Source organism: Rissa tridactyla, chromosome 5, assembly GCF_028500815.1.
Source record: "Rissa tridactyla isolate bRisTri1 chromosome 5, bRisTri1.patW.cur.20221130, whole genome shotgun sequence".
Taxonomy (NCBI): Eukaryota; Metazoa; Chordata; class Aves; order Charadriiformes; family Laridae; genus Rissa; species Rissa tridactyla.
This window is the reverse complement of record NC_071470.1, coordinates 47,732,485-47,757,549: the sequence shown is the minus strand read 5'-3', so window position 1 is coordinate 47,757,549 and position 25,065 is coordinate 47,732,485. Positions and strand designations below refer to the sequence as shown.

The 25,065-nt window shown below is 39.2% G+C and overlaps 1 protein-coding gene across 2 annotated transcripts; it reads right to left on the bottom strand.

Annotated features, from left to right (window-relative positions):
• Window positions 1–4,410: 4,410 nt before the first annotated feature.
• PLRG1 (pleiotropic regulator 1) lies at window positions 4,411–23,307 on the bottom strand. 2 transcript variants are annotated; one of them, XM_054203003.1, is made up of 15 exons: window positions 23,213–23,307; window positions 21,235–21,341; window positions 20,853–20,995; window positions 19,917–19,970; window positions 18,229–18,322; window positions 17,702–17,792; window positions 17,404–17,505; window positions 15,080–15,172; window positions 14,604–14,753; window positions 14,377–14,478; window positions 13,754–13,856; window positions 13,219–13,327; window positions 11,524–11,663; window positions 8,368–8,561; window positions 4,411–7,361 (listed from the first exon to the last, which is right to left on the bottom strand). In XM_054203003.1, exons 1-15 carry the CDS (start codon window positions 23,219–23,221, stop codon window positions 7,302–7,304), a joined length of 1,551 nt encoding a protein of 516 aa, XP_054058978.1. In that variant the 5' UTR covers window positions 23,222–23,307; the 3' UTR covers window positions 4,411–7,301. The 2 variants fall into 2 exon arrangements, with proteins under 2 accessions (XP_054058978.1, XP_054058979.1); XM_054203004.1 differs by lacking the exon at window positions 8,368–8,561.
• Between the last annotated feature and the right edge of the window lie 1,758 nt (window positions 23,308–25,065).

Below are 25,065 nucleotides of genomic sequence, written 5' to 3'. Positions count from 1 at the left end.
CTCATTCTACAGCTCACCATTTGCCTGTCAAAGAAGCAAACTCAGAGTTGTAAGATAATCCTCTTACATTCAATCAATTCTAAAAGCAGCCTCACTATCTTTTTAAGATATCCACAACACAAATTTTGGCTTCACTCTTGATGCTTTACTCTTAAGCCTTGTTTAGAATTGTACATACAAGTGCTTCCTCTGCAAAAATCCCACTGCAGCAGCAAAACCTTCCAGACTCCTCGCTCTGCATTGCTCTGCAACTCTTCACGTGCCAAAGAATTTTCTGAAGTATCTTAAATTATACTTCAGAGCATGAGAGCACTGGAACATGCAGATACATATAACACAAGCGCTTCTCAGAAATGCATTTACAGGTTGCTGTCAAAAGAATTTGCATCAGGATGCCCACACTTCCATGTTCAGCATTGACTGCCCCCACACTAGCCCACTATTCTCTCCCATTCCTCCTTTATGCCCATTCAGCATTCACCTAATCCAGAAATATCTCCTCTCCTCCAGCCTGCCAGGTAAACGTAGCATGTTTTCAAATATTTCCTTTCAGATGTCATAGCTCCGGTCTCTTCTACTCTTAGTTTTTCTACTGTCCTTTTCACCTCCCTGAGAGATTGCAGTTAATTACAGCTCTTTCTTTTCTGGTCCCTCTGAAGTCTCTCTCTTCTCTAGGTGTAGCCCTCGGTATTCATAATTCACACTGATGCTGCATTGGCTTCTCCCTTGCTCTGGAGCACTTACCCCTTCAGCCCTCCCCTTAGCAATGCATCAGCTGGGGGGAAAAAAGAGAAGAAAAAAAAAAAAAAGAAAAAAGAGACATTTGCAGCATTCAAAAGCCCAGGAGTTGTTACTGCAGCAGAAAGAGTAAAGGTGAGGTGTCTTGCAAGGGATACATACTCTCCCTAAAAACAAAGCAGAAAGGTTGCAAAACATGTCAGGATCAAGTGTTTCACACACACTACCTGCAATACTCAAACACGAGCGTAAAGTGTAGGGGTTTTTTTGAGGCAAGAAAAAACCCCAGCACAATACAGTTTTCCCAAGTCAGTGCAAACTTAAGATTTCTTATTTTCTACTGTAATTTTCTTGTCAGTGATTGCAATCTTCCTTACCTGGAGACAAACGTTTAGCTCAATTATAATTTATACTGTTGAGGTCTAATTTGCAGGCAAGTGCCCCAATTAAAACATAGATACATGAGTGGCTTGTGTACTCAAAACAAAAACCCTAAAGAAAGGTTAACAAAAGGATATCATCCACCTGAAGGAAGTTAACATGTTACTGACTTAAAAGTTCACAACTAAACATTACAAAGCCGATACTACATAGTTTCAATACAAGCAGCAGTGGGAAAACAGTAAATTGGGGGTTGGTCCTGCAAATCCCTCAAGTCAAAAATCTTTAAAAAGATTTTCAAGATAACATTTGGGAAAAAAAAAATAAGTCCATATCTAGAAACTCCACAGTTCCCATCTAAAGCAAACACTACAGAGTTTTTTATACATCTTAAAAAAATATCTGACTGCTGCTTTACAGCAATTGGTAGAATACATACTAATTAAGGAGAAAATTTGCTTGGTTAGACTTGGCCTTTTTGCTGAAAAACTTCTCAGGTCATTTCCAACATCAAATTTGTGAATGGATACACTGATATTTTTGAAGTTATTGGCACATCCTAGATGAAATTACAATACTGAATGACTCCTGATAAACCTTTTTTTTTTTTTTTTTTTAAGATAAGGAAGCATAGGAAACATGCATGTGAAAAACCGTTAACAGAAGCAATTGCATTTTGCTAGCCCCACAACCAGAGCTTACTTACAGAAGCTTACTGAAAATCAAAACGAGAAATGCAGATTGCCCTCTGTGCATCAAAATTCTTGGAAGGATCATCATTTAGACAGGGATGGCCATTCCTTTTTCACGCAACTTTTTTGCCGGTTTTCAGCCAGCTTCTGACCTACTAAGCAAAACTAGTTTCAAGTCATGCTCATCTAGTGTTGCGTTTTATAGAACTGAATTGCAGGTTGACCTTTTTCAGCTGATCAGGATTACTAGCATTCATTAATTTCCAAACCCTCACTGTTTTCTTAGGCGTCCTAATAAAAATTTAGAAGCCTCATCTAAAAAAGAACGATGCATCTTGTGTGCAAAAAAAATGTGCCTTGTGTGGATACTTAATATATGCTGTGACAGACACACAGTTTTTTCCAAATCACTTAAGAAAAAAAAAAAAACACAACAAAACACCCCACTGTGGTGGATTGACCTGTTGGATGCCAGGTGCCCACCAAGGCCGCTCTATCACTCCCCTCCTCAGCAGGACAGGGGAGAGAAAATATAACAAAAAGCTCATGGGTTGACATAAGGACAGGGAGATCACTCAGCTATTACCGTCACAGGCAAAATAGACTCAACTTGGGGAAATTAATTTAATTTACTGCCAATCAAATCAGAGCTGGGTAATGAGAAATAAAAACAAATCTTAAACCCCCACCCCTCCCTTCTCCCCGGGCTCAACTTCACTCCCCATTTCTCTGCCTCCTCCCCTCAAGTGGCACAGGATGGGGATGGGGGTTGAGGTCAGTTCATCACACGTTGTCTCTGCCGCTCCTTCCTCCTCAGGGGGAAGACTCCTCACACTCTTCCCCTGCTCCAGCATGGGGTCCCGCCCACAGGAGACAGTCCTCCACAAGCTTCTCCAATGTGGGTCCTTCCCACAGGCTGCAGTTCCTCACAAACTGCTCCAGCGTGGGTCCCTTCCACGGGGTGCAGTCCTTCAGGAACAGACTGCTCCAGCGTGGGTCCCCCACGGGGGCACAAGTCCTGCCAGCAAACCTGCTCCAGTGTGGGCTCCTCTCTCCATGGGTCCACAGGTCCTGCCAGGAGCCTGCTCCAGCATGGGCTTCCCATGGGGTCAAAGCCTCCTTTGGGCACCCACCTGCTCTGGTGTGGGGTCCTCCACAGGCTGCAGGTGGCTATCTGCTCCACCATGGACCTCCATGGGCTGCAGGGGGACAGGCTGCCTCACCAGAGACTTCGCTATGGGTTGCAGGGGAATCTCTGCTCCTGCACCTGGAGCACCTCCTCCCCTTCCTTCTTCACTGACTTAGGTGTCTGCAGAGTTGTTTCTCTCACATGTTCTCACTCCTTTCTCCAGCTGCTGTTCTGCCGTACTTTTTTTTTTTTTTCTCCTTTAAATTTGTTATCCCAGAGGCGCTACCACCATCACTGATGGGCTCGGCCTTGGCCAGTGGCAGGTCCGTCTTGTAGCTGGCTGGCATTGGCTCTATCAGACATGGGGGAAGCTTCTAGCAGCTTCTCAGAGAAACCACCCCTGTAGCCCCCCCACTACCAAAACCTTGCCATGCAAACCCAATATATTCCACCCTTTGCCTCAGTGAATCACATATTTAAGAATTATCATGAAAATCCGTATTCATCACACCATCTTCACAATCTTCATTCACATCAACAAAAAAGAACTCCCCACACCAAAATCAATATAACATCATCACAATACCGAATGAAAGCGGATAATTTACACACAACCCGCCCCTCATCCCTTCACCATAATTACAACAAAAATTCCCCACAACCATTCCACTTTTCATTCTCTAGCTGAGTTCAGTCCATATTTTGCCTGTTACCTCTCCCAAATACTACCCTTATCTCAAATTCCTCATGCCCTACTTTGGATGCCAAAAAGGACTGCAGTGGGTTGATCTTTGCTGGATGCCAGGTGCCCACCAAGTCACTGTCCTGGCTCTGTCCGCTTCCCACCACCCCCCCCACCAACCTCTTGCCCACTCCCAGTCCACCAGTCCTAGGTTGGAGAGAGACAGTTGTGATGCTGTGGGACCACTGCTCAGCAGCAGACAAACCACTGGTGTGTTCTCAGCCCCTTCCCAGCTACCAATACAAAGCACAGCACCATGAGGGCTGCTACAGGGAAAATTAACTCCATCTCAGCCAGACCCAACACACGGAACTGAGTGAAATCTTGACTTCAAAAAAAACAATGATAAAACTCCCAGTGATTTCATTGTGACCAAATTTTCAGTTACGTGCCAGTAAGACATACCAAAATTAGTTTAAGCTTTTTTCCACCCACAGAGAACCTGTCCTTGATCTCATACTTAACTTCAGAGAGGTGTCAATGTGTTTTTTTTTTTTTAAATACGTTAGAGAAGATTAATGAACAATTCTGCATTTGTTTTGCTAATCCTTTCACAGATAGACTATTTTATGAAGAGCTTTCTTTCTCCATTACAGCTGATCTGCAAAAATGTTTGTTACTGTACTATGGGAAACAGTCATCAATTTTAATCCTAAATTACTTTCAATACATATTTAGTTATTTTTTGTTCTTACTACAACACCCAAAATGGAAAAAAAGACATGAAATCATGATGTACTGAAGGTTTTATTGATGGCTAAACTGCTGTCACTTAAATCAGGCATAGCACTTTTAATTCTTATAACAGGACTAAAAAAGGAACTGGCTATTAAAGATTTACTTCTGTAAGCCTTTAAGTTGTCAAAGACATACTGTTCTGCACAACTTTCACGCTGCCAGTATACGACAGCATTCTAGCTACATAGCTTACGTTGTACCCTTTAGTATACAGCAGAGTGATCTTAAAATTTATCATTTTTACCAGTAACACTTTTCTGAATTATGATACAAACAAAAACCATTTTCTTACTTCTTTGCAATTATGTACAGTATAAAACAAAATTCAAGGTTTGTGGTAGAAATGTGTATGATTTGATCATAATCAGAAGACAACATCAAATTATCTGAAATAAATGACAGTAATTATTTTCTGAGATTAGACTCCCGTTCAAGATTACTTTAACTGACATTGCAACGTGACACTTTCCAGAAGCATGAAAAATACATCCAGTGGACCAGATCCTCCTCTTTTGCTTCACCCTACAACTTACAGGGGTAAACCTAATGTCACTGTATATCCTACATGATCAGATACGTGTGTATCACAACTCACTACCTAGGCTTACTTTGCATTAGAGAAGCACTTAAATGAAATCTGATAATCTTGATGTGTCATAAACAATACTTACAGAAGTATATGTGATGATATTCACATTACTGTCAAGTGGAAGAAAAAACTGCTGGGAAGGAAATGAGCACGCAAATCAAATATTAAAGAATACAATTAAAAAAAAAGTCACACTTTGAACTGGGACAACATAATATAGAGCCATAAATGAGAAGTATTATTCCAAATAATAGTGCACAGCCTTTAATTTGCAAACCAAATCTTTACTCAAGGCACAAAAAAAAATGCCCTGGCAAGTACTGCCCCAAGCTAGCAGATTCCTGCACAAGTCCAGGGAAGAAACACAGGTTCTGCAGGAGACTTTGTAATCTCCCTTCAAAGCAAAAAACAGTGAAATAAATGCAGTTTTTAAAGCAAGTGCCACTAGAGAGATGTGCTAGAACTGTGAGCCAGAACCTCTAATTTCCCCTTCCTGATTGCAAATTATCAGAAGAAATAGACACTTCTACAAAAAACACAAACAAGAAAACAAACCACAACAAAAAACCCACCCCCTCTTTCAAGTAAGTTATTCCTCTCCACTCTAGTTTCCTACAGAGGATTTCACTATAAGCAAGAAAATTCTGTGTGACACCAATGCTTCATCGATTTCTGGAATGAAGCATTAGCAGCAGTATAAAGTACACATAAGCCACAACCTGTATTCTTCCCTGTTATGTTAGTTGAAATGAAAACAGATGTAATACAGATCTAGAAAAATTCAAACTATCACCCAAATAAAAGAATTTTAATCCAACTTGTAAATACCAAATACTCCCCTCCCTTTTCTGTGAAGATGCTTCAGACAATAGCTGTCACCCAAAATTCAGTTATTTATGCAGCATGGACTCCCTTAAAATGACACTGTCAAACATTCAAATTATAAATACAAGACCTCCTGTGCATCATAAAAGACAAGACAAAAATCCTCATAATATAAACAACACTTAGTTTTACTAGCTTTTGGTAAGACACGTTGCAAGCAACTGTTGTTTCTCTAACATAAATCCCAGATTTGAAAGAAGTCAGACTGGCACAGAATAGAAATAATTATTATGAACTGCTTACTATCAACACTGTGGCCACAGACAAATTCTCAGAATCTACCCAGCATGAAGTTTGCCACTGCAGCTATTAACACCGCTAGCAAAGTTGCCAACAACTGAATGGCCTGCTGACTTAACGCTCTTCCCTCCCTCTCTGAAGAGAAAGTGCTTTACAGCAGCAGACATCACAATAAGCTGTAGCAAGGAGGCTTGCATGTTTACTGCTAGTTACGTGGCTGTTTGTAAACACAATGAAAGATTTGTCCCTTCAGGAGTACAAATTCTCTTTCATTCATTTTTTTTATTTATTTTAAATTCCTTCATAAGATCATGGGAAGACAGCAACATGTAAAATTAAGGCTGGAATGACTGAAGAGCTTTTCCTCTTAGAGCTCAGTTTTAAAAGTTCACTGTACTCTAGTGTCATATATGCTTTGGATAACTAGAAAAAACAAATTGGGGATTTACAAAGAAAGTCAACTGGTCATAACCCTCTGAACAATGCGATTTGACAGTGGTCCTTGCTATAGAAGGTCCACTCTGAAGTAAACTAAATGAAGATGAGTAGTTGCATATGAAGGCTTTCCTAGGGAAAGAAACACTTTGAAGATCCATTACATTCAACAACACAGCATTGGCAATGCTCAGCGGCTGTGTTTATAAAGCAAACTACATTACTATTATATTGTCCTGCTTCTTTCTTGATTACTCTATTACTCTGGAATTTAGTATATATACTGTCCCATTACAGTATATACCCAACATATGTACAGTAAACAATGCTGGTCTAAAATCTAGAAGTGTCACTCAAGAAATTTCCAGTAGATGGCTTCTATGCATAAATTTGCAATTAACTTTTAGAGTCAAGCAAGGGTCTTTCAGCAAACCTGGCGCAAAATATTTTTAGACTTACACTCAATAGATTCATATAAAAAAGTGACCACCTGCACATCTATCCTTTTCATGAACTATACATGCTCCACAAAGAAATTTAACAGCTGCAGCTGGTTTGCTGGGATCACACCAAAAAAAGACAAAGGGAAAGCGAAATAAAATTTATTATAAAACATGTTGAAATAGCAATGACTTAGCTGACTTCCTGCTCTGCTGTTCTAGGCAGAACAAAATGCAACCGAATGCTCTCAGGAAAGCCAAAACAATATTACAGGGTAAGTATGTTGTTGCACTAAAATCGCTTTCTCTTGATAATTTCTGGTTTCCAGTTGACAGGATGAGTTTCTTCAGTCTAAAGGCAAAAGAAGAAAAATCTCATAAGAATTTATTTTTAACTTGAAATTCACTTGTAATTAGGGTTTAAAGTATTATTCACGTAGTATATATACTTTATTGCATATGTAACATTAATTACCTAATCTACTATGTAATTAATTTACCCAAATGAAACTGTGTATCACCCTGCTGTCTGAAGTACATGACAAGACTTGTTCTGGATTTTGATTATTTATTTTTTTTTTTTTTGCAAAAAGCACAAAAATCAGGTTGCCAATGGCATTTCAGAAACAACATTGTAGTGATCAAAGCACAGGAACAGGAATTCCAGAGACAGACCTTCCAGCAATATCCACATCAGTACTGGCAGATACCACAGAGTCTACAGTTCGCCCAGTTGCAAAATGGATAAAACATTCCTTATTCCTTTATATCTAAGAGCTGATCCAAGTTTAATTCAGTGCAAAAATACCAAGGTTTAATAAAAATCCTTATATTCTTTATATTGAAGACATACTCCGATAAACTATACAGCAATCTATTGTCTTCTCCATTAGAAAATGGATTCAGATTTGAGAATAACAGATTGAAAATAAGCTGTTTACTCTGATTCCAAAAATTGTGATGGCAAATGACTCATCTAGATCATATCAAGTAGTACAATAAATCTTTCAAATTTAATCTCTTTGATAATCCCTGTGTTTTAATGAATACAGACACATACAGTCCCCTACTGGCTTCAGAATGCAATGTCGATTATTATATTAAGATTTCTCCAAACTGTATCACAAAAGACTTTTGCAGAAGAGTTGACAGACCTGAGACTTATTTGTACTATGGCATAAAGTAAGAAATTAGGAGGTGCAGTAACTAGCTGCTATCCTCTTATTACTTACACATTGCTTTCAAACGTTAATAAAATGGATTACCCAAGTCTGTGCACATCCCTTATTAATATCTGTAACATTCGTTTGAAATCTGTTGATTTCATGAAAATACATTAAAAAGACACTTTGACATACCGCAGTATCATCTTCTTTGTATACTTTTATGGTTTTATCAGCTTCAGCAGTTAGCAATCTGCTTTCTGACTGGTCAAATACACAAGCAAATATTCCTGATTCACTGTCCAAAGAGCCTGGCTGTACAGCTGCATGTACTCTCTGGAAATTGTATCCAGTTCTCCAGTCCCAAAGATGCATAGTACCATTATCAGCTAAAACAGACAAACGCATTTAATATTTTAACCAGTTAATTTCTATCAGTTTTCTAAAAACGGTATAATGAACAACTAAATACATCAGCTGTAACATTCATATAGAATAGCTCCGTACACCCTACAAGGTTTCCCATTTTCTACTGGTTTCCTTCTTAGTTAAGAAAGGATGATGGAAGCTTCCTCAGAGTTTCATCTAGTTTTGCATCAGACAACCCAGAGAGATGATATACTACATCATAAGGCAACTGCAGCAAGTTGCTTTGGAAGCAAAGTAAGGACTGGCATTCTGAGTATCAAGCTCCCTGTTCAGTATCTCCACTAAAATTGAACAAAGAGGTATCATCCTGTCAAACAGATGACAGACTTTCAGGAGTCTGTAATGAGATCTAGGCTTAATGTCTGCAGAGGTTCTATTTCAAATACAATTTAAACCACGGCCAGTATTAGTGCTACTGGCATCAGATACAGGGTATTCACAGCAATCTGAACTCTGTATTCTGAAGGGCGCTCTCAAAGCAATTTTTCAGTTACAAAACCCAACCCCCTCCCAAAGCATTATCTAGCCGAAACAGATCTACTAAAAATTCCTCCAGAGCTGCCAGCTAGACAAGAAATCCAGATGTTTCGAGAAGGGTGCTTCTACAGTAAAATACTCCAACGTAACAACTTATTTTAGTTTAGCATCAACTTCTTTGAAGTTGCTGTAGATAGCATGAGGATGTAAAGGAGTAGGTGGGAATCAACATCCAAATGTATATTCTTAAAAAACTAACAAACAATATTATTAAAACAACAGGGTTTTTTATGTGGAGAAGTAACAAGTTTTTCTAAAGCCTCAACTACTACTAGTACAAAAGTGTCCTACAAAGATATCCTAGAAGAGTCTTCAAAATAATACAGAATGAAATATAAGCCCAGTGCAGTATTTTGTAGATTTCTTGTTCTCACTATGAATGCACCAGTTGTCAAATAGAGCTTTATCCAAATTGTAAAATCAAGGGCCACTTTTATATATACTTGAAAACGACCAAGGTAAGCTGACAATATAATTAGCTATCTTCCAATTCCTGTTTAGCCCATTTCCATTTTAATCTACAACCCTAGCCTACATGACATGGTGGAGGCCCCATCCCTGGAGACATTCAACGCCAGGCTTGATGAGGCTCTGAGCAACCCGATCTAGTTGAAGATGTCTGTGCTTACTGCAGGGGGGTTGACTAGATGATCTTTAAAGGTCCCTTCCAACCCAACACATTCTATGATTCTATGACACACTGTATCAAACAGGACCAAGAGCACATGGGACAAAATGGCACTAAACAGATCTCAGTATTTCAAAGTGCAACTTAACTACTACTTTTTTTTTTTTATGGTCTGGTTAAAAATACAGAAATACTTTTCACAAGTATCTGCCTCTGCAAACTCATGGAACCCATCTTAAATTGTTTCATCATGTGTGATACTGTGAATTGAGTCCTATCCTTGTTTACTTGTCCAGCTTGCCCAGCTACCCAAAAGATTAGACAAGCAAAACCAAGAGGTGAAAACTCTGTCTCTGCAAGTCATGTGGTGCAATACAGCCTAGCCTCTTAAATCACCTTCCTCTGACTGCTAGAGCTCTCCCATGATTAACCAACTTGTCTAGGACCTCAGAGGTTTGGGTTTAGCCTCCTGCTTTAATTCTGTCTTCCGATGCAATCTTGGACTGTTTTCTCTAAAGCTCACCTCTCGAGCTGTAAAATTAGCACTTCCTTTTTCCACACTATTTACTCATTTCTTGTTTATAACAGGATATACCTTAAAAACACACTTTCCATCTCCCTACTATATAGACAATGCCTTAATGAAAAGATCTGATTTCAGCTGGGATTTGTAGAAACTACTTTCAAAAACGTCACTAAAAAATGGAGTACTACATGTGTACTTTGTCTTGTACAAAGATGAAACTCACAGCAACATCACATATTATGGTTTTAGTAACACATACTTCCATCAAAGTGTTTTTATTACAGTGCTTGGGTAACTAATATATAGGAAAATGCTACCTGCAATATGAGATAAACCTTCTTACATGAAATTATTCACTATCAGATACAGTAAGCATTCAGGATTCTCTTCCTAACCCCACAACACAGATACACGAACACAAGCTAGTAGTCCCCAGACTTTGAGGACTCACAGACCACTAACAATACTCTAATGTATCATATGATTATTAAATTATTGAAGTTCTTGAGTGAAAGAATTAAATATATGTGTCACAATATACACAAAGTTTTCTCATAGGCCCGGGAGCCAAGTGGCTAGCTTCTTTATTTCAGGATGCCTGAACATGTAAAATTGCTGAGCAAACATGGCTTTGATTCACAGAGCCAAATAAAATTTGGAGATTAGCTATCAATCTTTTGAACGATACAAATATAACATCAGAAAATGCACACAGGAAGCCCTGAGACAACAGAACCAATGCATTTGTGCTGCATAAAAAAACAGGGAAGATTTCACATTTAAATGGTACAGCAAGTTTTAACAAGATGTTTCTATGTCCTCTATTCATTCTCACTGCATCAACAAGTTACTAACAGAGCAGCAAACAAAGTGGCCGATGTCTGCCAAGCTGCTTCCAATTTCCACACCACTCCTGAGGGGACACTAATGATTCAGACTCAGGAGATCACAGAGGATACTCTGGAGCCTTGCAGCAGCAGTCAACTGAGAAGAGGAAACCTCTTCTCTGCTACAGATTAAAAGTCCTTTCAAATACATTTTTGTGCACGCAGCACAAAATAAATAGAAATAAAAAGTGGCCCTACTCACTATAAAATGAAGTTGTATACTGTAGCAGGCTTACAGGCTCAGATAAAGGAAAACTCAGTGAGCATCTTTGTCTAAGGACCTCCAGCCATGTATACGTGGGGGAGCAGAGAAGGGAAATATGAACACATATTTCTCATTTTACCTCCTGAGACCAGAACACCATCGGAATTTACAGCCAGCGTGTTGATAATAGCATTGTGACCAGAGAGGTTCTGAATGAAATTTCCGTCTGGGAATTTCCACTGTTTAATATTATCTGGAGAACCAGATGCAAATGTGTAACTGAAAGGAAATAAGCATAGTATATTACAGTTCAAAATAGCTGTCGGGATAGCAAACATCCTGAAACTACTGTTAAATGCTAGTTGCAAACTTAATACTGAGAGTGCTTTTCTGACATTTTTACTTTGCATAAAATGAAGCAATTTTATGAAGTCATGAATGACCTATCTCTGTTTCATTTCTGTTCCATAGACTCCATAAACGTTATAAAACCTATGCCATATAGGATGTTAATATGCAAATAAACATTAAAAACGCACATTAAGTGCATTAAGTCAGTTGTTATTCCAGCAAATTTTCAGGTATGACAGCATCATCAGCGAAAGCATCAGGAAAAAAAAACCCACACAAAACAAAAAAAACCAATATTGGCTAGTCCTCTAAAACTACACAACCAAGGATAAAGCCCTGCAAAAAAATGAACTACTAGAGATAACTTGTTTTACTGAGTTACTCAAAAATAATCAATTCCCTCATTTAACATGTGCAAGCAGTTAACAAGGTTATTTGGGTAGCACATAAAAATCCTCTAGAAATACCTTCAGTTGCTACAACGTCTAAGCGATTTGCTGTCTATTTAATAGGTTATTCAAAACCAAAATAGGTTATTAGGAAAAAAATATTGTAATAGTAAAAAAATATAGAAATACCAAAATATTAAAAAAATATAGAAATACCAAAATATAAAAAAATACTAGGCTGATAGTTGCTACTGCTTGATAAAAACAGTTCAAGTATTTTTTCAAAGAGGTATGACTGACAAATCTGAAACCAAATTTTTTGGTTTGGGCAGAATATAAGCAAAAGTAGGGGTTTTCTCTGCTATAGCTAACAGGTATAGCATGAGATTTTTATAGTTTTTTCAGACACACAGATTAGATCAGAATTGATTCATAACAAAGATTCTGAATTTCTGCACTGACAGAATTTCATCTTAAAATACTGAAGGTGCAGAAGTACTGCAGTTCTATGTGAATTCCTTTTCTCCATTGTTTTAACAGGGATTTATCTGAACAGGCAACTGTTGATGCAACAAAATATAGTATCTAAATTCAGAGTACTTCCAGCAACACCTGCTTCAAAGATTAAATACTCACAAGAAGTTTCTTTTTAAGGCCAGTTAAATTGTGCAGTAAACCACATATGCAATAAAACCATTTTCTATTAATCGCTGTCTCATTTAGCATTATTCACACGTGCTATTTTTCAAAAGTACTTCACTTTCTGCTAACAATCATTCAGTTACATACTTATTATTAGCCTTACAAATCCAGTTTCACTGGTTTCTTACTGACAGCAAAGGCACATACATAAGCAATTCTGTGGGATATAAAACACTCTCAGGACTGCTGATGAACAGCAGTGCCAATACTTGGGGGGCACTACGGTGTAGTAAAGGTATTTGAGAACTCACATGTACATTTTTACGGCATTTTAAACTCATCAGTTTTTCACATTATTATGCCCTACCATTCTAAATCATCACTCATATCAGCTTTCTGTCACCACTCAATGTTATGAACCATGGAAGTGTAAAAGAGTGAGGAAAACTTACTGTCTTGGATGTAGCACTACTGCTCTTACAGATTTCTTGTGATTTGTTAAAGTAACACGAGTTTTTCCTGCCACTAAATCCCAGAGCCGTATGGTAGTATCATGACTGCCTGCAATGAAAATAAAAAAAATCATAGAAACCATTATATTGATTCTATCATCATTATTATTTTGGTAAGGCAGCCAAAAGTTTATATGTGAAAAATATTGTTAACGTTTGTTACAAAAATATGATAATAATACCACCTCAGACAAAGAAAGATGCTGGGTTGTAATAGTCAAAAAATGCAGAAGATGCATCTACAGTGAGAATGCAGAAAATGCAAGTTTCAATACATATTACAACAAAAAACGCGAACACCAGAAACAACGGAAGTGCAGAAAAACATTCAAACACTGCATAGCCCATTTTCAACAGAAAACTAATAAGAGAAAATAAACAAAGATAATGCTATAAAGCTCACATAATTACTGAACAAACACATTCATGATTATGTTTTACAATCACGTTACTTATGAAACCATGCCCATTATACCTGTAATAATTTGTGGTTCTGCAGCCTGGCATTTCACTGTCGCTACTGCATTTGTGTGTCCTGATAACGTGTGCACGCTGGCTTTTGTCCTCACATCCCAAATCTATGAATTCACAGTAAATAAGTCACAGAGGTCAGTAACAGATGTGTATTCAATGTATTTTAGGCACTGTCATTGATTACATGAATTCCTTGCCATAGTTCTACAGATTTAACCATGGTGTTTAGGTTGGTTTTTTTCATCCAACAATTAATCACACAACTGCCTCAGTTGGCAAATTTCAAGGGAAGCAGGGAGCCTGCCACTGAATTTCTAGACATACAGATAACTTAAAGCCACCATAAAACCACACCATCTTCTAAATACAACACAGCAAGTCTATATATACTACATAGTCTACCTACGAAATTAAGAAATAAAACAGCCTCCCGAAGTGACACTGCGTTTTTGTGTATTCAGGCTTCAGTATTTATCAACAAAGGAAGATAAAGTTAACACAGATCATCTTAGTATTTTCATCTTGATTCATGTTAACTTTTGGTAAGTATCCACTTTTACAAATAGAAGATGTTGAAACACACCAACATATCAACATGTTAAAACGTAACGATGCTCTACTTACTCGTGCTGTTGAATCTCTGCTACATGTTACCAGTACATCTATTGTTGGATGCAAGTCTAAACCATAGACAGCACTTAGATGACCATGGTAATGTCTGATAACCTAGATGAACAAAAAATGCTAATGAACAAAAAACACTAACTGGATGTTTGAAAGAATATTCTAAATGCTTTGATTTTAATATTTGCCACCATCAAATAATTCCAATCAAAGAAACTACAGCTTACCTTATTGTATTCAAGATCCCAGCATTTCACTTGTTTGTCTTCTCCACAAGAAAAGAGGTATGGACTTCTTGCACTTACTATCACCCCTCGTACAGTACTAATGTGTCCCGTCAAAGACAATTTCAATTTGCCACTAGCAAGGTCCCAAATCTGCATCAAAACAGGTATTTTGAGGTAAACAGGTAAAAGGTACACATTGATAGTCTGGGTAAGCAGCCCAGATGTAACTGATCCTGCTGCATTTTAAACTAAAAATTACAATAACACTTTGCCCTCCAGCTCCTGCCATGTAATAAATGAAATCTCAAGAAGTAATAGTCCACAAATCCTTTATGACAAGAAAAAATGTTCTGTAGTTCATTATTCTGCAAGCAGTAACCAAGAAATTGTTTCCAAGGGCTGAAGACTTTTTTTAAATAAGACAACCAAAAACCCACCCCAGCAAACTTTGTCAGTGATTTCTTCCAACCTCTTACCTTTATAGTTCTGTCAGCAGAGCCAGTAACAAACCACTGATTTCCTGGTTCTACTGCAATACATCTCACCCAGCCCAGGTGACCACTGATAACCTTTAGAAAAAACAAGATTTTTTCTAAATCAGAAATATGCATATATCCGTCAATATAACTTTCTTTCCAACACTGAAAGTTGTTAGTGTTCACCAAGAAATGCACGATCGCCAAAAAGTCAAACATTAAATTAGATCTGAAGAGAGACTGATTTCTACTTTAGTTAAATGAAGAGACTTCTAGAAATTCACCTCATACGCCAGAGTTGGGGAACTTGCAGTACAGAAAGACCCTGTTCCTATAAGCAACTTTTCCAAATCCTTTGAAAGTCCGTAACACTGTGGCTCAACACTCAAGGCTTTGCAGAGAAAGACTGTATTTAAGCACAAGTTCCTTACGCTGCTGTATACTGCTTATAAAATAATAGTTAAACAACGATTATATGAAATCTTGGCTATTAAATCACATTGCCATATAATAGCTACCTCTTAAAAGCACGCCACCACCTCCCTTTCCCCAAATAAGGGATAATATGAGCATGTCTGAAACTTTCTGGTAACAAAACACTGTAGAGAGACCTCACAAGAAAAGCTCTACCAATACATAGCTTGTTTACAGCAGCCTTTCTGTTTCTCCAATTTCTCTGAAGTCAGACAGCTAAAATCAAAACACATATTTGGTTTCACTGGATGTCATATTTCATGTACAGCTCATTTCAAGAGTTCTAAAACACACCAAAAGTTCTTAGGCAGAAACACTTTGGGAAGCTAAAGTGGATTCTTCTGACCAGATTAAGACCACAGCCACACACATTTGAGATAGCTGTCTAGACTCTTCGTAGTCTAAGAGCAGAAACTGGCATTTCCAGGAGAAAAATCTAAGAAATAATTCATCTGACCTATTTTAAGTCCCCATCTTTCACAAATGACTTCAACCAACCTTAGGAAGACCAGTTAAAATGTTGATCTTAAGCAACAAATAAAATGAAACCTACATTTGGTGTTCCAGCTAGGCTTCTATTTCTGCATTGCTTGAACAAGCTTTTGCCCTGTTCAGCAAGCATTTTGACAGCAAACCTTCACTAAAACTGCTGACATGTAGAATTAGTAGTGACTTGAATTGTATTAGCACTCTCTCTCAAAAGAAAGCGCTCCTAACAAGTAGGCATTTTTCATTTGTCTACCTTAAATTTCTCATGAGTTTACTTTGGTGCTATTTTTTTCAAATGGCATTTGCATTTATTTTTATATAGAGCGTGTTCTAATACTGCTGTATTAGAAAACTAGAAAACTTACATATATATTCTTTTGAACTCAAGTGTTTTTTAAAAAAATTACTTTTTGAGATTAGCCTTAATATTTATGACTAATACAGCATTCAGGACTCTTCTGAAGGTCTAAATACCTACATACGGTGCTACATTTAGATGAACAGTGCTAAAACAATACAATTCTGATACTAGAGCATGAGATTTTTAAATATCAGGAAAGCCCAACATTCCTAAAATAATATTCACCCGTTCTCTGACAAAATATGAAATTGCTTACATTTCATAGTAAGAATCATCCCAGGAAAAAAAAAAAAGTACACATTCAAACAGATGCACCTGAAAAGTTAAAAAGATCTGAACCAGGATTTTTCCCTTCAACTCAGCTACCCTGCCATACTCATCACCAAAATGTTTAAAGATGATGGAGATATTGGGGCAATGGCTACTATTAGGCCCTAAGAAAATTAAAAGGAAAATTAGACTAATCCAAAAGCAGGACTAGAAGTCAAGCAATCTAAACTGCAGAGATAATGTGTGATTAACGAAGTCATCTTTTTCCCCCCCATTTTCATACCAAGCAAAAGAAGTCTGACTGACTCAGGCACCAACTGCCTTTAAGTGTTCTTGGAGACAATTTCATTACATTAACATTGCTAAAGTATTTCTTTAACATGTTATTAGTTTCAAACTTTACATTTTGTCTTTGAGTTCCTCTACCAAAGAATCTGACTAGAAAAAACAAACTCTGTAATGAATTTATAATACAGCTAAACATATGTAGACAAAAGGGTAGAATTAATAATATTCACAAAATATTTTACTAAATAGAATGAAAAATATTTGTAATGTAATCTCTTCGTTATTTAAGGAGAGAGTGTGCATATACAACTCAGCTGTGGTCACTTTTCACTTGATTTCATTTTTGTGAATGAGAGGAAAAAGTATGTTTTGAGGTCTTTAAAGGACATAAAATACTCATATACTTTTATATGCATGTTCATGTCATACATATGTAACTTACTCTGTACAGTTTCCAAGGTGGATGCCACTGAGGTTTGGGCATGGTTGGAGCCTTCTTTGCCATTAACGCAGAATTTTTGTTTCCACCAGCTTCCACCATAGCCTGTAAGTTAAAAGGAAGATTACTCTTATGCTTTATAATTTACCTCTTTGCCTAAAATCCAAAGCCTTCTTGTTCTGACATCTCAACACTCATTAAATTTAGTCAGTCAGGAGATCTCCACACAACACACAAACGAATCCAGAAGCAATGTGGTGAACACTATATACTTTTCACATTAGATGTGTAACAAACTCACCACAGACATTCCAGGAGGCTGCGAACGCTCAGATATTCCAGCATGCCTGTAAATATCACCCACACCAGCAGCTGTCCGATTTGCGTCCAGCCTAGATTGAATGAAAATGACTGATGGATTGGAATCAACTTTGGTCTTTCGCTAAGTAAGCAGTAAGGTATCACAGGGGTGCACCCAGTTGAATGATGAACACCTCCAAGGATGGAAACTCCACAACCTCTTTGGGCAAGTTGTTCCAGTGCTCGACGAGCTCAAGGTAAAAGACACCCACAAACAAAGCCCCACTTTTCTCTCTTGTACCTAAACAGAATTTCCTTCGATCCAACTTCTGCCCAGTGCCTCTTATGACATCGAAGAAATAAAAGTGTACAGAAAAACTATGCCTGGCCACATTAAAAGTAATTTCTTTAAACATTTTATAAATTAGAGCATTCAAAACACTCAAAGCAGCTCTTATTCTGACTTCTGTGGTTTGCCTTGAAATTCCCATAGATAACAAAAGCGTTAATGAAGTAACACAAAAGTACCTGGACTGAGAAGCCGGAAGTGCTACAGCTAAGGACTGTGCTGCAGATTCACTAGGCATCCTCTGGACCTTAGTATCTGCTGTCAGAGCCACACCTTGAAAAAAAATAACACAGCAAAAGTAAACACAACTATCAAAAAAGAAAACCCAGAAAAGAATATTACACAAACACATATATACACATACACCTGCAAAAAAGGGCTTTTCACACTCCTGTAATATTAAATCCCATCATTCAATGACATTTTTTTCACACGCAAGTCAAATTCACTGAAATTTTTATTTTGGCCCAAATTCTTTCCATGTTGATTCTACTACATATACAATTTCTGGAGTAGAAAATGTTATGATTTGTCATTGGAAACAAGAAAAGCCTAACTAGGAGCAGCATCTATCTTTTCATCCAGCTTCAACCACTATGGAAATCCAAATATCACAGAAAAAGACATGCTCTTGAGAAGTATTTGCTAACTTAGGTCCTTTAATGCAGTTCATTTTGCTATCCCTAAGTGGTGGTTAGTATCATGCAGTGGTGCCAGAACTACAAAAGGTTTAGTCCTACCAAAGTGAGAATTTCAGACTACAACTTATAATTTATAACCTCATCCTAGGAACAGCAGATCACTTTTTTAAAAAAGTCTAAAAACTCTTTGCAAAGTGTAGTTTTGGTGGAGACTGGTGAATTTATTCCACTCCCATTTCTTTGTTTCTTTCCCTAACCAAAGTTCCGGCAGTTGACAAAGACAATATTTGGGTGAGACATCCAGGTTAAAACAAGAAACAACAAAGAAATCTAATTTTTAATTATGACATATCTGATTCTATTATAAGAACACCGAACTTAAGGAAACCTCTGTAAGCAAGTCCTGTCCCCACAGTTACAGTCAACTATGCACGTTTTTTTTAATGGCTGAGGGTCCACTGAACACTCACATTTGTTAACTTATAAATCAAGCCACAACACATTTCTCACCATACTTGTAATAAACTTAAGCACTAACAGTAAAAGATCAACAGCTAAAACTAAACTGCTACAAGGAGAGAGCAGGATTGGTGAGTAACAGTGACAATTAGCAATGGCCAATGTCACAACATAGAAACATAACTCTTCCAAGCATAGAAAAAAAACAAGTGACACTAAGATTATTAGATCCCAATGTCTCTTTCTCACACCTTTCTGCTCTGATGAGAAAAAGCAGGATACACTCCCTCTTTTTTTTCAACATCCTTCTAAGCTGGAATCCCCTCTCCTTGTTCACAACAAAATTCTAAGAGTGGCTCTGCCACAACAGCGGGGGCACGAGAGTTCTGTGGGTCTCAGCAAGCTCTCCAAGAGAAAAGGGACCACAATATCAGAGAGGGGATTCCTAGAATGCTGTTTGATGACGTTACAACTGGAGGTGAGATCTCATAGAAATGAACGACCATCTCACAGCAAACTCACATCCACTGAGGCTGAGTGAGAAGACACTGCATCTGTACCTAAATCCTCCTCCTACCTCCTATCCCAGAACATTTATCAGCCATAAAACTCTCTGCATCAACCCTATGAAAGACTTCAATGGCATTTCTGCTACTATCAGCTATGGATTCACAGCAACAGGAAGCCTCCTCCTAATTGGATGGAGGATGCCTAGTTTTGACAGGAAGGCAAAAATCACAGGCAAACACTCACAGAATTTTACTTACCTGGCCCAGGTGGGTATGGATGCGTACCAGTTATCATATACTCAAGTTCTTGTCCTAAAGAGCAACAAAATTGCGTATTAATGATTACATTTTATACTGCACTGCAAACAATGCACTCAAACAGGAAATACAAGAAAACACAGCAGGTCATACACAGCAGGAGAAACCAGCAATCGCTTCTAATGTACTACACTTAGACATTCCTCATTTTCATTATTTCATTTGATCTGGTCACCTGAGTTTTCAAAAATTCAAGAGTAAAATAGCATTTTTAAAACAGTGATGCCACTTGTTATCAAGAGGGAGCCCCCCTCAAGAGAAAAATCATCAAAGATGCCTTTTTAAGTAGGTAACACAGAAAAGGATTCATGTACACAAATAGCATGGGTGACTGAAACCTAAACTAGTCACGACAATTGACGGTGTGTGGTATCAGAAAAGAAAAAGGTTCTTTTCTTCTTAAAATATTTTTCATTATGTCTCAGTATCTTAAAATAAACGTTTTTTTGGTTTAATAGTTGCATACCGAAAAAAAGTCTGAAAAAATTCTATGAAACAAAATACAAAAATCCAACAAAAGAGCATGTCCTTGACCATCAGGAACATCAGTAAAAAGAAACACATTACTGATCTTTCTCTTTCTAGCACCTAAGTACAGCACACCCTAATGTTACCATAAAAATTACCCATTTTACTGATGAGTAACTGTAAAAATCTCACAGTACTCTATTACTCTTTTGTTAAAACAAACTTCCTCCTTGTTCTGAATCACCTCCTGTGGACTCTAGCAAGAAAATTAACAAACAATGAAAAAAATGGCATTTTAATTTCTGTCTTTACCTCCAATGGATTAACACTGGACAGCATTCTTCAGATTTTACATCAGTGAGACTGTCACAAAAGAAAGGACAAATATAGCACTGAGAGCAAACTAACCTTGATTTCCAGAATACTGTTTGTGTCCATAAGGATCCCCGGTGTTTGGGCCTCCTTTCTCTCTCAAGTTTTCTTTAAGAGTAGGCATGTGTAACACTGAGCCGTACTCTGTACGCAGCTTGACTGCCATCTTTACTTTGTGACTGTTGGAAGAGCAAAGCATAATCCTGATTAAACCCCAAGTCTGGAATTGTTACTAAGTTTTGAAATACTTTAGAGAAGGTTTTATACAACTTGCTTTACAATTCTAATATTTTTTCTTCCCTCAAGACTACACTCTTAACTCTACAGAAACATCTGAACTTCTGACTTGGATGGAGCAATAATTAACATAATTTAAAACTCTGAGGCACACCACTAATTCAATGATTGCAGTACTTACCTTTCTTCATCTAATGGAATAGGCTTGGCATTATCAGCTACAAACATATCATGAGTTCTCTTCAAAGATCTGAACACAAGTGTGTGCACAGAGTGCTTTTGGACTTCCTAAAACAAAGAAAAGAATATTTAAATACATTTGGACATAACTAAATGAAAAATTGAAAATGGAAACAAACTGAACTGAGTAACAATTTCCCACTTGAGTACCGTTAAATAATACAGCATGATTCAATTCACAGAAAACACCGCTCTTATTGGAAACTAAAAAATTAAGTTTATCTGTTAACTGTTTTAATTCAGTGTTTATCAAAATAAAAGTCCTTTTCTTGGAAACCACCAAGACTTCGAAAAGCAAGCAAAAACTTTGATCAAACTTTCTGTACTGGCATCTACATGACAAATCTGTGAGCATGCAAGCTTCTTCCCTCATGCTTTCCAGTTCCGTTTTCATACATAGGCAATAAAGTAACCAATTCTGAAAACATTCCTGTAAGTTTTATTTTACTACCACCATAAAAAGAACAAGGGGAATCATCAGGTTTTATGCCCAATGTCACTTTACGTAAGCACAGCAAAGTTTACCAAGATAAAACTTGAGATCAAACCTGACAAACCTTGTTCTCCTAATTTTTAACTGTTACTAAAATAAAAACATACTTAAAATCTCATGCAGGAACTATCAAGCAGCATGAAACAGCTATTAACTTATCTAGAATATTTGCTTACCAACAGCACAATTCAGTTTATAAATATTTCCCAAATGGACAAAAAAAAATAAAATCATTAGAAATCTCAGCCTGCTTGCTTAGGTACAAATCCAAACTCGTTGCATGCCTGTATTTGTTCTGTATGTCATACAAACAAAGACAACAACCAGAAGCTACAGTAATAACTTTTGGCATTGGATATCACTCAGCTGCCCAGTCTCCAAGATTCATTACAGATGCTTTCCCTGTTAAGCTCTTTGTAGGTTCTGTTTTCCTGCCCTGGAAGCTGTCCACTCATCGACCCAATTTGCGGTGGCCTTTCTAACCTTTCTAACTCAGTAGCATCTACACAAAGTTTTTGCTCTGGTTCTGTGAGCTCCTGCAAGCTCCAGGTATTAAGTGAAAAAAAACCCCAAAAAATGAAACCAGCACTTGGAACTGGGTTAGGAATTTCATACAACTGGAGAAGAAAATAAGAATCACAGTAGTTAAATACTGTTCAACAACAGCAGCCATCAAAATCACCACAAGACTAGTAGATAATGCAATGCCTGCCCAATAGGGAATAAGCATCTACAAACATTTTTTGACAGAGATATCACTATGTAAAAAACAGCTAGTAGTGTTACACGGAGCAGCAGTCTTTGCATCTTCTTCCATGCTCCTGACAACAACGCTTGCTTTTAGAAGTGCATGACATTCATCCAGCAGTAACTATTCCATGGCCTATAAAAACAGTGGCCTTCTCCTCAGCTTTATTTCCCAGCCTTCACCAAGAAAAAAAGCTACCGTTTTCGTGACCAGCTGACAAAGCTACTAAGTCTCTGGAGGCTGCCCACCACAGAATCACCTCCCCAGCACCAATTCCGCACCCGGCGTTACGTCTGGCAAAGCAGAACTGCCGCCTGCTGCTTACTCCTGCCCCATACCCACAGAGACCGCGGCCCCCGCCAGCCCGAAGCCGCAGCCCTCAGACCGGCGAGAAACACCGCTCTCGCCTCCTGCGGGCACCTCGTTGTCCCCCGGGGCGGACTGGGCGGAGGGACCGCCATGGCCTATCCCCACAGCGGCGCTTTCGTGCTAAGGGGGAAGTGAGGCTGAGGGGTGCGGTGCTGGGTGCGGTGCTGGGCTCGGTGGGCCCCGGCCTCCCCTACCCGGCCCGGCCCGGCCCCCTCATAGCCCCAACCCGTCCCGCTGCCCCCTCCGCGCTCTCCAGCCTCGCCCGGGGCGCCTCGGCGGCGGAGCGGGCCGACCGCCTCCGCCCCTCACCTCCACCATGGCGCCGGCGAACTCCCCCCGTCACAGCTCTCGGCCCACCGCTATGGAGGCGCTTCCGGCGCCTGCCCCGCGCCACACTGGAAGTGACGCGCGACGAGTGCGCAGGCGTGCGCGGGAGGGGCGGGTTAGATAAGGGGAGGGGCGTGGCCGAGCAGGGGGGCGGGGCTTACCGGCACCTCCGCGGCGGAGCCGGGGGGTGAGGGTCGGGGGTTCGAGTCCCGGGGGCGCTGTCGCAGGGTGGCATCCGCGGGACACTTACCGCCACTCCCAAGAGCCGTCCCCCGCGACGAGAGGGCTGCAGTGACGGGTAGGGACCAGAAGAGGGCAATATTCAGCTTTGTGAAAGGCAGCTGGCGTTTCGCTACGCCTGCCCTAGCGCGATGAGAGAGTTAGTGGCATCGGTGACATCTACGCAGTGGTTCTCCACGCTGGGGGATTCAATACGCTCTGGTCAGCCTGATTTTGTAGAAATCCTCGGCCTTTGCCATTGTTTTGGGTCGTGCAGCTGCAGCTTTTAAGTGTTGTTTTCTTCCTGAGTTCTCGGGGAACCACAGAAAAATGAGGGGGATGTGGAAAAATAGTCCCAGGGCTGAAATGCAACCTCTAAAGAAAAGAAAACAGTGTGATATGGGATGCCGACCGTTATACCGGTAACCGCCTTTTGGAAAAAGGATCCTTAGGCCCACAGGACCTCCTTTCAATGGAGACTGACGTTGTGCGTGAAGCTGGCAGCCCCTGCACCTCCTGGCGAGGTGCATGTTGTGAAAGGGAATTCCAAAATGTATCCTGATACTCCAGTAGGTTTTTCACTTGCCTTCATAAGCAGAATAACCAAATGCATCTGTCCAAAGTGCAAACGGGCACCTACTTTCTTCACATATACTCATCTGCTCTTAAAGTCAGAACATCTTGTCCCCCCTCACTAAAGCTGGGATTTGACGAGCGCATCTTTTGCAGCCCCACCATCGCGTTCCTCTTCTTTACCACTGCACCAGCCGATTACTACGTCTGTCTTGGTGGCTGAGCTGTGAGCAGTTTGCAAACTGATTTGGGCTAAAAATAATCTGGTGCAACATGTTGGTTCAGACCTGTCCTCTTTATTGGCCATAGGGTGGCATTAGCCTGGGGTTATTTCTGGCAGACAAATTGCCTGCTTGACATAATGGCCATCTCTTTTCTGAAGCTGATGGATCATTTCTGGCGTCTGCACCGGTAGTTTATATTTAGTTATTTAAGATATGGTGATAGCTAGAAATATGTTCCAAGTGGCTTTGAACCTAGTGCCTGGTCTGGGGTTGAAGTGGGGGTGAGATGTCCATTACTCCGTGCCACTAACAGTGGAGGAGCTTTGCCAGCAAAGTTTCAAGCCAAGCCAGCCAAGTTTCATGTTTAACATTTCAGTAGTCACTCCGGTGGTGCCGGGGATCCCTGTCAGGTTTCGGAGCCTCTGGTAAAGGTCGTCACAGTACCTCGAGGAGGGGGAGTGTCATCTGTCCTTGCTTAAAGTGCAACCTAGCGTGCAAACTCCACGGGGCAGTGTGTCAAAGTGGGGCAAATCTGTTGGATCCTCCCGGGCTGGTGAGGTTAAATTGAAGATACGCAAGGTTAAAAACGAGGTTTGGAAGACAAAGAATTTCAAACAATATTTTCTTTTTTTAAAGTTTACACACAAAGTAGTGTATGCCTATTGATTGGTCGGTGGACTGATCAGTGGATTTGATGTGTGGAAATGGTTTAAGGGCTAATATCTGGCAACATACAGAGTGTCCTAATATAGTTGTTTCCTTTCTATTGTCTGTTGAAAGAAATCAGGCTTATTTTTACTGCCTTTTTAAAGGAAAACC